General features: G+C 40.3%; 1 protein-coding gene across 1 annotated transcript in view; it reads left to right on the top strand.

Annotated features, from left to right (window-relative positions):
- Positions 1-251: 251 nt before the first annotated feature.
- Tsr1 (Tsr1 ribosome assembly factor) overlaps positions 252-14,331 on the top strand; it is a 192,001-nt gene continuing 177,921 nt past the window's right edge. The window contains exons 1-4 of the mRNA XM_067136020.2: positions 252-650; positions 743-1,013; positions 4,969-5,194; positions 6,969-7,169. Coding sequence (XP_066992121.2) covers positions 542-650; positions 743-1,013; positions 4,969-5,194; positions 6,969-7,169 — 807 coding nt within the window. The 5' untranslated portion in view covers positions 252-541. The remainder of the gene's footprint in view (positions 651-742; positions 1,014-4,968; positions 5,195-6,968; positions 7,170-14,331) is intronic.

The raw sequence follows: 14,331 nt of genomic DNA on the forward strand, positions 1-14,331 counted from the left end.
TGTATGTATTTCATATATTCGCCTTCTTCACACTAACAAAGCAGTATTTACTACGTCGCTGCCACATCCGTTGCGCTCCACTACTGGAAATGCAAAGCAGCACACATTCAGTACTGTTCCTCCATCCTCCGATCGCCCTCCGCTAGCCCACCGAAATCACCGATTGGTTTCCAAGCAACAGTTTACTACCGGAGAATACCGGAGGGAGCGCTGCACTCGCACTACCGATTGCTCCGTTCCCAGCTCTATGTTCTCTCCTTATTCCTTGTCATCATGTCCGACGTGTAGTAAAGTTTGTCAGTGTTTGGTTAGGAAAAGGTTATGTGAAGTGAACCTCGTTTAACAAGGCGTTGACATTTTGCCGCACAGTAGTATACGTATATATTTATACAGAATCTGTATTTTCACCGCTGGTTTCTAACACGGTTCACTGATTTAATGCGAGGAAGCTTCAGATTTCAGACGAAGGCGTGTGAGTTGGGTGTTTATGTTTGAGTAGGACCTCGTGCGCCTGTTGTTATCACGATCACTGATTTTTAGAATGGAGGTTCTTACCGCAACGCATCGGCCAGGATTATTAAAGCAGCAAAATAAGCTGCATAAGCATGGTCGACATCGAAGTAAAGGTGCTATTGATAAAGCTATGAGAGGTAAATTGCTTATCTTATTTTCATTATTATTTTAGAGTTTTGGTTCTTCCGAGTGCAACATGCCAACTGCCAGCTTTTAATTAAAATTCTAGGTAAAATGTCCGAGAAAGTTTTAACCAAGAAGGTCCGTCGAGATTTGAGGAAAGAGGAACGTCGTCATCAAGCTGTCCAGTTAAGATTGAAGAAACGTGATGAAGTTTTATTCAAAAAACGATCTTTGGGAGGTACTCGTACTGCTCCCTTTCTTATTGCAGTGATTCCACTGTCTTGTGAAGTGGATCCAGTTGGTTGTATTGAATTACTGAAGCAATGCGACAGTGAGGCAGTTATTTCTGGGAGCTCCGAAGGCAACTTTCATATCAGGTTGGTACCGTATGTTGCTTATTAGTTGCAAAGTGAATTCATCTTAATACATAGATATTCATCAGTGAATCTCCCTCTGCATGAGGAGGTGGGTAAGTTATTGATGCTTTGAGGAATCTCGTGCTCTTGATGACGATAACACACAATACCGGTAATGTTCCCCACCCATCTGTAGATACTTTTGTATCAGGAAGAAATAAAGATAAGATTTATTACTCGCACACTTTTTAGTGATAGATGAACATCCTAGTGCTGAATCAGTCAATCTCGGCAATCTTCAAGATTCGTATTGGCAACCTTTGAAACACAAACTATGAATTGCTTATGCATCGCTGTGTGACATCTGGCGTACACTTTACGTACTAGTACTGTTGTTGTTTACACAGCAAAGCCAAACTATAGAATTCATGCTAGGAACAAGTTTCTCATCGAGGAATGTTATATAATGTGTTTGTAACACAGTTGTTGGCGTAAGATAATAAAGGTTTAGAAAATTCATATTAATCGATCATATTATCGATTGAAGTCAGATTTAATTTCCAATCAGTTGGCAGTATTACCGGAACCGGGTGAGCTCCCTCCTTACTCCTCAAACCCGTACACAAATCTGTCACTAAAAAGTGTGCGAGTAATACTTCATTTATCAAACAGCTGCAGCAATTAGCAGATTCTCTGTTGTTGCTAGCAGCAAAATAATACACGATTATCAGACATAATGCCGACTGGTGACGAGGTGTATCTTAGTGACACTCAATTGTTCCATACAAAACTGGCTTGTATCAACACTTCTGTTGGAGTAATTGGAGCAGTAATTACATTAATATGATGTGCTGCCCCACTCCTCCATGCTGGCATCCTATGGCTTGCGCGAGCCATATGTTGTCCGGGAGGAGGTGTGGCGATAGCGGCAGCTTTAAGCTCACTCTCACTTCACTACTTGTTTTCTGCTGCTGCCTGCACCTTCATAGGCCACAACAATAATATTGTATGCCCTAACGGTGGTCCTCAGAACATATTCCTGCCTAATATCATGGATACACCCATACAGCGTCCTACAGGAAAATTGGCAAGATTTCCCCTGGGCGTATCTAGAGTTGCGCTATCTCTGTATTAAATTATATCATGTTACATGTATGCATGTTCAGTGACAAAACCTTTTTTCTATTCTAATCAATAGAATGGTTCTCAAAATGGTGAATGTATCCCTTCCCTTGGAGATGGCTGTACATCTCCCACCCATCAGTAGATACTTTTGTATCAGGAAGAAATAAAAGACTTTTTTAAATTATCATGGTCAATAGAAATAAATAAAAATAACTTATTTAACTTAAATTATTACAGTAAATAAAAATACAGTAACTTATTTAAATTATTATACATAGTCAATAGAAATAAATTAATTTAGAATTGAATTTGAATACATTTAGATGAAGTAGTGGTAGTACAAAGTAAAACTTCCACGGAAAAAAACCTGGCAAAAAATCATGTTGAAAATTTCCACGTTTCAAATGTTCACAACAGAACTGTTGGGAAAGCTAGTTGTCGAAATTCACCATTAACCCAGTAGTGCTCCTCGGCAACTTAAGTTGCCATACTACAGTTAAGGAGCAGCGTTGGTGGTTGAACAGATGAACATGGAAAGGCACCAATAACATCCAAACTACTGGGCAAGTTGGCCGTGCGGTCAGGGGCACGTGGCTGTGAGCTTGCATCCGGGAAATAGTGGATTCGAATCCCACTGTCGGCAGCCCTGAAGACGGTTTTCCTTGGTTTCCCATTTTCACACCAGGCAAATGCTATGGCTTTACCTTAATTAAGGCGACGGCCGCATCCTTCCAACTCCTAGGCCTTTCCAATCCCATCGTCACCATAAGACCTATCTGTGTCGGTGCAACATAAAGCTACTAGCAAAAAAAAAAAAAAAAAAGGAAACCATCCGAACTTGGCAGAGCTAAAACAGGGAAATTGATGAGGAGACTGAACAATATGCTTGCTGAACTCTAATTGTCTGTTAGAGCTGATGCTTCTCAACCAGCTCTAGTCTGGATGTGATGATGAAAATTAACTTTAAAATATTCTCATTGTACTCATAAGACTTTAATGTGTTGTTGATGATGTACTCTTGCTGACACAGAAAGTGAGTGTGTTGAAAAATTCCAGCTGCACAGTGGCTACCATTGTCACATGCAGCCATGGTGTTGTGGTTCCTAGTTTGATACTCATAGAGTAGTTGTCATCATAACTGGATAATCTAATTAGATAGCACACTTTCCTGTAAACGGCCTTAAATACGAACGAGGTTGAGGACAGCAGGTAGACTAATCAGTGTGTTACATGTGCCTGTTCGTGACCGCCATAGCCCAGTGGGTACAGACTCAGGTTCGCAGTGGAACCTTGGATTTTTTTTTTCCCACTCTGCTGCCAGCAACAGCAGGCAAATCAATGAGATTGCAGGGTGACCCCTCTACACTCATTACACACAGGGAGGTCATTGTACCGGTAATTATGGCACACGAAGGACCTCATATCTTTGAGCAGGTAGTTGCTCTCGTTCAGTGAGGAAATCGAACCGCAACAGAGGCTGGGCGACGCTATGCCTACGCGTTGGATAAGACGTTGTTGAGAACTGGGAGACATAAACTTACTGATTCAGTTTCATGGCAGATGTTGAACCAGGAACAGGACATTCAGTTGATTGCTGAGGCATATTAAATTCCATTCATGAACGCTGTGCAGTTACACCAGGCAGTGTGTTTTCCTGGCAGCTCAAGGACCGCCTTATGAGTGAGGAATGGCCACAATCCCAGCAAGTGGCTATGAAACAAAAGCTAACTGATAAGTAAGCAGAGGGTGTTCCTCCTTGCGTTTGCCAAGGACAATGTGCTACGTGAGTGGTCGAATGACATATTCTTCTGTGAGAGCACAGGTCGGCAAACAATAGGCTGGTACGCTTTTTGTTGTTTCAGCACCAGACGCAATCCAGCATATGTCAAGTATTGGTGCTCTGGCCATGTATCTGTTGCGTGTTGGGCTTGGGTGAGCTCTTATCGGATAGGAATATTGCACAGAATCGAGCAATGTTTTGCCACCAGCGAATATGTGCTCATTTTGTGGAATATTCTTGTCACTTCCGTGCAGGTACTTCATCCCATCAGTGTTAAACAATTTCAGCAGGACCTGTCTCTGATCCACGAATCCCGATTGATGAAGGAATGATTCACAAGACATCGACTGACCCCTCTTGTGGGACAGACACGAATCTCATTGAGTACATGTGTCCGAGAGGAAGAGAGTAATGGTGGAGACCTCGCCCAATCCCACGCCAGGCATGAGCGACGCCTCCGCCCTAATCGGTTCCATGGCCGAATGGCTGGAACAGGTCATGCACAATGGCGGTGCATGGTTCTCTCACTTAGAGGACCCTTTTCAGGTTCACAAATAAGCTCACTCATTGTCAGTAAAGGCATGATAAAACAAAGGAATTTACGTGACTCGCCATATAAGTCTTTGTAGGAGTAAATATAAAAATACTTTTCCCTACCTAGACTCGAACTCTTGACTCCATAGGTGAGCGGCAGATCACAAAAATGACATCCAGTCAGATTATAGGACATACATACATTATGACTAATGGGTTCACTGGGCGAATACCATACATTATGTCCTAGGCCGAAAGACATAACAAGCCGTGTCCTATGACTGTAGAAGGACAACAAAATAGAACATAATTCGGCAAGACTATGTTGAATTCCCTGTCCTTCCACCTGTACGTGTTTTGGGCAACCATACCTTCCAGGAGATGCTCACTTCCTGTGTCGGCAAGTGTACATGATTTGGTTTCTGAATGTATGTATGAAGGAAATTATGCAACTTCTCTGGAGGAGTAAACAAATACATTTTGATATGAGTATTCTGATCTTAAAATCTCTGCTGCTAGACATTTGTGATTTTGCAGCTTACCACGCTTCAAGCAGCGCTTCTCCCTGGTTGTACCAGCTGTAGGAGATCTGTACAGCGTGTTGGATGCCCTGAAGGTGGCAGACACTGTCCTCTTCGTGGTGTCAGCAGTGAGTCAGTCGGAGCTGGACCCAGCAGGGGAAGTTCTTCTCACGGCTGCCATGGCTCAAGGGCTGCCCTCTACTGTTGTTGCCCTCACTCACTTGGACAGTATTCATCCCAAGGTTAGAGCATGTTCTTTGTGTCTAGCTGTTGAACTGTTAATGTGTTTACATGAGAACTGCAGAAGGAACAGGCTAATCTTATTTCTTAAGGTTAAAAACGCCATGCATAAATTACAGAGGAATCAGTTTAGGATGTCACAAACTTAAGTATATGCTGAACATAAACCATTATATTTACAACTTGCTACACTTATGTACAGGGTGGGCAAGAGGTCACCATACTCCTGTGTAATAATTTATGAAGAGGAATCCAAAAACAACTGGGCACCATTTTAAAAAAAATACGGAACTTATCTTTTCAAGTTACATACGTTAATCACCTTCAAAGTACTCTCCATTAACATATGTTAATGTTTTTTCCACTGCATGAATCACCCCTTGTACTGGTCCTTTCGGTCGCTTTGCAGCACTGCCTTCGATTCTCTCTTTACATCTGAAATGTCTGCGAAATGTTTCACTTTCAGCTCCCGTTCCATCTGGTGTAACAAAACAAAATCACAAAGTGTGAGATCTGGTGAGTAGGTTGGGTGACCAATCAGTGTCGTGCATTTTTTGCCAAAATATCACAAGCAGAAATGGCTGTGTGAGCTGGAGCATTGTCATGGTGGAAGATCCAGTCCTCACTCTGCCACAAATTGGGCCGTTTCAACAGAACACTCCTGCAACTGCCTCAAAACACTTAGGTAGAAGACTTGGTTCACTGTTTGATGCTCAGGGACAGTCTGGGTAAACAATGTCACAAAAACAAACAAAAAATAAACAGCTCAACATTGTCTTCACGGTCGATTTGACTTTCTGAGCCTTTTCTGGGTCAGGAGAGTTGGGTGCCGTCCACTACGACGATTCTTGCTTTGTTTCGGGGTCATACCCGTAACACCATGATTCATTCCTGGTGATAATTTTGCCAAAAAAAGTTCTCGCCCACTTCTAAGCTGTCCAACAAGTCACGGCGAGAGTTACCAATGGGTTAGCCAACGTTTCTCTGGAAAATTTTCAAGAAACACAAGAATCTTGACATGTTAAATTCTTAACACTATGTTAATTAATAACTTGTTGGTATGTATATAACCAGACCTGAATCTACATGGCCAAAACTTGTCATTTTAGGGTCTTTTTCCGATTGTGTCAATAAAGGGCGGTGTCAACTTTACTGGCCTTGTTAACGGTGCCGTTTCTAACTCAAGGGGCAGTTTTTTGAATCAAGGAAAATGGAAAAGAAGTGTCAGCTTACAATCATGTAAATACAATAATTCCTGAACACAAAAGCAGCCAGACATTTTCCACTTAGTGCTGAGTTTACAGATTGCTGAAATCTGCAACGTGTGCTGCTCTAATGGTGTTCATGACCTGTATAAGGATGGCTCGACTGTCTCACTACAGTAGCTTATTATAAAAATCAAATGTAATGTGCTTTAGACAAATCATTATGATTGTGACTGTGGGGCCGACAGGCAGACCATCTGCCACATTACACAGGATCGCAAGACCAGGTTCTATAATGGGAACTCACACTTTCTGATGGCAGCTGATATCATAAAATATGTCGCCAATTTAGATATATCTCGCTGTAATATGTATAATATAAAGAAAGTATTGTTAATTTTATGTGCCTAATTGTAATGTGTAGCCATACGATAAATGAATAAATAAGGTTATCATAATCATCATCATTTTAGTCTGATTTTCATTTTCTCTCACTAGGTTGATAGAGTTTAGCCACTCTGTCATTCATTTATATGAATTTTTAGTATTTATGTGACAATTTTATTTTTAGAAACGTCACGACGTTAAGCAGCGGGTGCAGAAGACCATCAGTCGCTGGCTACCCGACGAGAAAGTGCTATCGCTCGAGAGCTACAACGATGGACTGGCCGTGCTGCGTCGTATCGGTTCGCAGAAACAACGTTCGGTGACCCAAAGGGATAGAAGGCCTCACATGTTGGCTGAAGTGGTGGATTATGCCCCGGATATGGATGTAGGTCTGCTTCTGTAATTAATGGCTTATTAACTCACAAACATTTAATTTATATGTATTTCTTCTGTTGTTTTCTTTAAGCACACTACTTCAGAATGTTCACTCATAAATTTTTTAAAAAAATTATTATTATTATTATTATTATTATTATTATTATTATTATTATTTTTTGCTATTTGCTTAACGTCGCACCGACACAGGTAAGTTTTATGGCGACAGTGTGACAGGAAAGGCCTAGGAATGGGAAGGAAGCGGCCGTGGCCTTAATTAAGGTACAGCCCCAGCATTTGCCTGGTGTGAAAATGGGAAACCACGCAAAACCATCTTCAGGGCTGCCGACAGTGGGGTTCGAACCCACTATCTCCCGGATGCGAGCTCAAAGCTGTGCGCCCCTAACTCCACGGCCAACTCGCCCGGTGACTCATAATCTAAGCTGTTGATTGACCCTCAGCTGGTGATTCACTTTAAGGTTCATTAACATTTTGGTAGTCAAGGACTGGTCCTTGCCAATGTTTTCACTTGTAGGTTGAAAGCAATTATTCTTATCGGTTACATGAGCTTCTGAGGAACAGAGCGATTAGTAGAAGATAAGGGTTAGACAAATCTAATATGAAACATTGGGTTGAGTTAGAATAAAAATAAATGAATCTGGTGGATAATGAGAATTGCTGCGTAAGCTGATGCTTTCACAGTCCAGATTAATTGGTATGTTTGTCATGTGAAAGAGGCAGACTGGTTTGCTGCGTACCCCTCAGAAGAGAAACTCCACCGACCACAACTGTTCTAACAGTGTTCCTCTTCAGGGGAGTGGAGCAAAATCTTTGATTTCATATTTCACATGGCAAAAGCCTAAGAGATATATCGTGCCATTTATGTTGTAGAACAGGGGTTTCCAATTTGTAAGGGTGCGAGGGTCACATTGGAAACCTTATGCATGATGGCAGGCCATACTTTCATTATAGGCCAATATTCGTAAAATTCCACAAACAGAACAGAAGTATGAAATAATATGCATAGTTCAGTTGAAATGAAGGTGTAACGATTTTAATTGCTTAAAAAACTATTTTTACAATTGCATAAAATAAAATTAAACACTATTAAATCCACGAAAATTTAATTCGGAGGAAGAACATCCAACAATGTCAGTTCATTTGAATGAATACTTGACAAAAAAAAAAAAAAAGACGGAAAGACTGGATGTGGCAGAAGTAATGGAGCAGGAAAAGTGGAAGGACAGAAAGGATTGGAGGAGGCTTGTTAACCACAAACGGGCAACTGGAGTGGGATGATGATGATGAGTGTGAAGGGAGCAATGATATACAGTTGTAAGAGTCTAAAATCCCAGCAATGTACTTCCCTGAAAATTTCTTTCAGTGTGTAGCACTGTGTAGCAGTCGGTACTACCAATGAGAAGAACGAAGAATTGAAACCACTTCTTACACGAATGACATTTAAAGTATTTCTTGATATTTATTGCATGCTATGTTGCATAAAATGTCCACACTGAGGTTGGTATGGATCTCATAGCCATTTTTATAATTGTTAAAACCTAGCACTGGCATTTGTGAGGGCTCAGTTTCTCCCAAAGTTTGGATTTTAAATTTTTAAATGAAAAATCTATTCAGCCAAAGTGAATACTTGAAAACAGGACATAATATTAAAGAATGTATTAGTTCTTATTTGGGTCTGTATCATCATTATCATCATCAGTGTCCCACTCCAGTCGCCTGGGTGTAGTTAACAAGCCTCCTCCATTCCTTTCTGTCCTTCCACTTTTCCTGCTCCATTACTTCCGCCACATCCAATCCAGCTTCTATAATGTCCTCCTAAATCTGATCCACCCACCTTCTTCTTGGTCTTCCAGCTGGTCTATTTCCCTTAACTTCCCTTACGAATTCCCTTCTTGCTACCCGTTCCTTTACCATTCTTATTACATGTCCGAACCATCTCAGTCTAGCTTTCTGTATCTTCTGTGCTTCATCATCATCATATTCTAAAGGCTAAGCCTTGTCGCTGCAGCCACAGTTGTATATCTTGAGCCAGTCTTTTCAACTCAGCGTAGGTCTTGCACTGTGCTAATGGTTCTATATTTAGTTCTTCTCTGATTTTAATATTTTGAATTCTATCTCTTCTTGTCTTTTTAACCAATGTTCTTAAAAATTTCATTTCTGCTGCTTGGATCTTACTATCTTGCCTCTTATTAGTTACCAGCGTTTCTAGTCCGTATGTAACAATTGGTATGAAATACTGTTTATATAATGTTAATGTCGTTTTCTTGGGTACTTTGTCATCCCATAAATGCTCTCTGACTTGATGATAAAATGTTGTACCTTTACTTACCGTATTTACTCGCATATTAGACCCCTTTTTTTCCCACTTTTACAGCCAAAAATAGTAAAGGTGGGTCCAATATGCGATAACCTCAACTTTTTTTTGCAGCGAACACATGACTTCTAGGTTATAAAGAGCTATAAATTGCACGTGTAACCATTCTGTACGTACTATTATTTAACAAACTTAGAATGTATTTAAGTAATACTGGCTATTTTCGTCGGAAGGCAGTATTTCTAAACGTAAAAAAACAATAAATGGTGAACACGACTTTTAGGCCTACGGTACATATAAAAGTCTGTTTTAGATACTCATATCACGTCATTTGTTACATCTCATTAATTCCTCTGGTGAGGCTGACGTCAGGAAGGGCATATGACCGTAAAAAACTCGCTACGAAGATTCGTCTCACTTCATACTCGATCCCGTAGAAGAAAGGGATAAGGATATTGTGTTATATAATTAAATATTGATACAAAAGAACTTAATGGCCAGTCATTTGTCTCTGTCAGTTCAGCAGTAGGCCTACCATACAGTAAACCTGTGACCTGATCACTGCTTTCATTTGAATTATCGCCTTGCACTGCCAACTTCCCTGCCTTGCTACTGGCGTGTCGGCACACTAAGTGATGTCATCTTCACTGCTATCTCTCGTCATTCATGTTAGCCATGCTTCATTCCCTTTGAGCCATGCACTGCAATCAAGAGCATATGAGGTCCCGTCTTTTTGAACCTTTTAAAAATAATTTCGTTCCTGACTATAGAGTCTAAACAGTGTAAATCTATTCCCAGATGGTCTCTAAAATTCCCAATTGGTGTATATGTAGCAGAAGCCACTTCTTCCAAATAAAGCCGAGCTGAAGAAGGCATGCCAAACCATCAGCTGATAACTAGCGTATGTTACGAGTTGTACTCCCTAATGTAATACATAGTAACTGGAAACATTCTTTTGATAACTGCAGCTGTTGAATAAGTACATTTCATGCTTGTTCTCTACATTTATCATATCAGGATTTGCGTAAACATCTGCCCGTGAGATAAGACAGACCACATTGTTTAGGTTAGGTATATTATCGCCTTGATAGTGCCAAAAGTTTGACGGAAAAATAAAAATAAATAACGGGAAAATATTCCGCATTTATGGATATCTACAGGTGTGGCGGTAATGCGTTTTATTATCATAATGTTTCATTTCGAACGTTCGTTGTCTCTTTTTTTATTAACACATATCCTAGTATGTTTTGTTTGGCGTCTCCGAAAATCGTGTAAAGTACGTGGGGACATAAAATTATTATTACTTTTTAGGTACGTTGGCGAGTAAAACAATCGTTTTAATTGGATAGCTTTTATCACGTTATAAACTTACTTCTCTCCAAATATATACTTATATTGGCCCGAGTTATGAGATATTAAACGACCACTTTGTTAATGATCCCGCCTACTGTATAAATAGCAACAACCGCGAATATTTCTCAACTAAAGTAAACTCGTTTCCTCATCCCGAGGTGGTACAGCTCTTTTTAGACCCCCCCCCCAGTGGAGGGTAGTTGCATGTACCGCTTTTATCGCATATCAACCTTCCTGCCATTCGTAAATCTCTGGCAGTACGGTACCGGGAATCGAAGTCAGACCCCCGAAAACAGCAACTAATTGTGCTAACAATTATGCTGGCAGACATTATTAACTGCAAAACACTGACATATAGCATGACTGATGCATGCTTGCAATGCACTGGTTGGACACAAAGCTAGGCCTATTCATCTACTTGTGTGACGTCATCAGAGCTGCAGTAGACCCACGCTACAGAGACGGACATTTCTTAACTACAAAACACAGATGTACCACATGGATTCAACGCGTTTTTATTGCGTAGGTTGTATGGACGAAACTATTCACAAATTTGTGTGATGTCATCAGAGCTGCAATAAGACTTGTAGTCGCTTCGAAGAAGAATCATCGTCGTTCTCTGACGAATTACGTTGGGGGGTCTTATAGGCGAGATTTATTTTTTTCGTTTTCTTCGTCTCAAAAAACTAGGGGGAATCTAATATGCAAGGGGGTTTTATACATGAGTAAATACGGTAGTCTGTTATTAATTTCAGGGTTGATTACATTACTTCCATTAATAATGCTACCCAGATATGTAAACTGTTCTACATTCTCTAACCGTTCTCCGCCTGTGTTCGCTTGGCTTCTCTTTTTCTCTTTTCCACAGTGCATGACTACAGTTTTCCTTTTACTAATTACCATTCCATACTCCTTCAGATTTTTATTCCAAATGTCCAGTCTCCTTTGTACTTCCTTTTCTCCCTTTTCCTTTGGGTCTATAAAAGATATAAAAATTACTACATTTTTGAACTAGCTATGAAATATTTTTTAAAAATTTTCTTCACATTTCTTAAAATATTTGTTTTTAAAAGCCCTCGCAGGCCTCCATTAGGAAACATGTGTTGTAGAAAGTCCTTATTATTGGACCAGTTTTATGATGATATATCATAACTAGGGCTTAGATTTCGAGGGTATATCATATTTTTATTCCAGTGTCTTTTTACAAACTTCAATTAATGTAACTAGTGTTTTTCAGTTTGTCTAAGAGAACTTGCTTTACGTCGCACCGACACAGGTAGGTCATATGGCAACGGTGGGACAGGAAAGGGCTAGGAGTGGGAAGGAAGCGACCATGGCCTTAATTAAGGTACAGTCCCAGCATTTGCCTGGTGTGAAAATGGACCACCACAGAAAACCATCTTCAGGGCTGCTGACATTGGGATTAGAACCCACCATCTCCCGAATACAAGGTGACATCTGTGTGCCTCAAACCACGTGGCCACTTGCTCGGTTTCAGTCTGTCAAACACTAATCATAACACCAACAGCACTATAACATTCGTGGAAAAAAACACTAATTAAAGAATGACATCTTTTATTCATGAAAGAACATCATCGGATGCTATCCAATCACACATTAAAAAACATATATAAATTGTTTAGAAATGTAGAAACTTTTATGTTTAAATTCTGTTTATACCCTTTAATATTTGAGAGTTATAACTTTTCTTGGTCTGAGGTGGTAAAGGCGTGCTCGGTTCGCCTGGAAGGACATGGGTTTGAATCGCCGTCAGGAGGTCGTAAAAATTTAAGAAAGGAGATTTCCACTTCCGGAGGTGCATATGGTCCTGAGGTTCACTCAGCCTACACCAAAAATGAGTACCAGGTTAATTCCTCGGGGCTAAGGCGACCGGGCGTAGAGCTAACCACTCTACCCCATCATGTGCCGAGGTGAACAATGGTGGAAGCCTTTACCTTCCACTCCTCGAAGGGCCTTCCTCGCCTGTACGGAGGTGCCTTTGCTTTGCAACTTTTCTTGGTGAAGTGCTCGGAGGTACGTCCTCTCTACTTGCCTGTCTAATAAGGAGTGCACTCCTGTAAACAGTTTTCATAAAAAAAAAAAAGTGAAAAGTATGGATTCAATTTTAACAAACTAAAATTAACACATTTCTAGCTTTTGACTAAAACAGAAGGTATAAAAGCATAATGCCTTTGCTGGTGGGATGTTGTGTTTACAGTGCACTATGTCTTCTGGTGTGGGCTAGAATAAATTTGTTACTTTCATTGACCTGTCTCAGTCTCATACTTGGCTTTGACAATATGAAAGTGACCTAGGTATGAGCGATACCATTCCTTATGCAGCCAGTCCCTGATAGGAATGATGTGAAAATATCGCACATAGGGTCGGTGGTTGGTGCATGCATTTCAGTGGGCTTGGCAGACTGATGTGTAATAGCAATTTCTGGCTCAGTGAGGAAAGTAACAGGAAACTACCTCACTCCTCATTTTCCTAGTATGCCTCTTCAGTGACACCCATGCTATCAATGATGGCTGTTGGTGGAGCTGTAGAGGATCAGATCAGCCTTCTGGCTGAATACCCAACATAAAAGCATAGTTTTGGTTATAATGTATTATAATGGTTTTAGCTGTTACTCAAGTATTGTTCACATATTTTATGTTGATAATGCCAAGTGATTTGTCTATGTGTGGTTATTTTGGATATCCTTTCTTTAGAAATATTTTGTGGTTAAATGAAGTTTGGAGGCAACAGTTGTCACAGACAGTTAGTCTTCAAACTAGGAAAGATAAACAATGTTAAAGAATGTGGCCAATTGACTACTGGTCTTCTAAGCAAATTTTTGTCAATATTTCATTTTGTATATGTCGTATTTCCAATTTTTTTGGGACATATTTTGGTGTGAAATGAAAATTAACCCAATGGGGATCACAGTGCAGGAAGTGCTACAGGAGTTTCATTGCAATATATTGCACGTTGAACTTCTGAGTGTCACATCTTTGCTTCTCTATGTCTTTGAGCAATGATTCAAAAACGTACGCTATCTGCCATCTATTTTCTGCGTTACTGAAGCTTGTGCTACTTCATATCCTCATGGGAATTGCTGTAAACTTAATTCTTGTATGTAAATATCTACAGGTTTTGGGAATCAACTGTTGGCTGACGAACATCGCTGCTCACAGTCGTACTGAAATAGTCCAGGATAGTGAGAAAGTGTTCCAAATGTTAATGAATGATGTCTGTGAGGGTTTTTATTTTTCCCATATAGATGAAGAAGGTGATGACAACTTTCGTACTGAAAATATCATAATTGAGGGTGAAAGAATAAGTGATAGTGACGAAGAAGGAGTACAACCACCATCTGCAAAGAGGCAAATAACTTGTATCGTACACAGTTTATCGAAAATAATAGCTGCCTCTGTAGATCAATGGCCTCCGGATCCCAAGATAGTGGGTTCAAATCTGGCAGAGGTAGTCGGAATTTTGA

The sequence above is a fragment of the Anabrus simplex genome, chromosome 1 (assembly GCF_040414725.1).
Source record: "Anabrus simplex isolate iqAnaSimp1 chromosome 1, ASM4041472v1, whole genome shotgun sequence".
NCBI classification, from domain to species: Eukaryota; Metazoa; Arthropoda; class Insecta; order Orthoptera; family Tettigoniidae; genus Anabrus; species Anabrus simplex.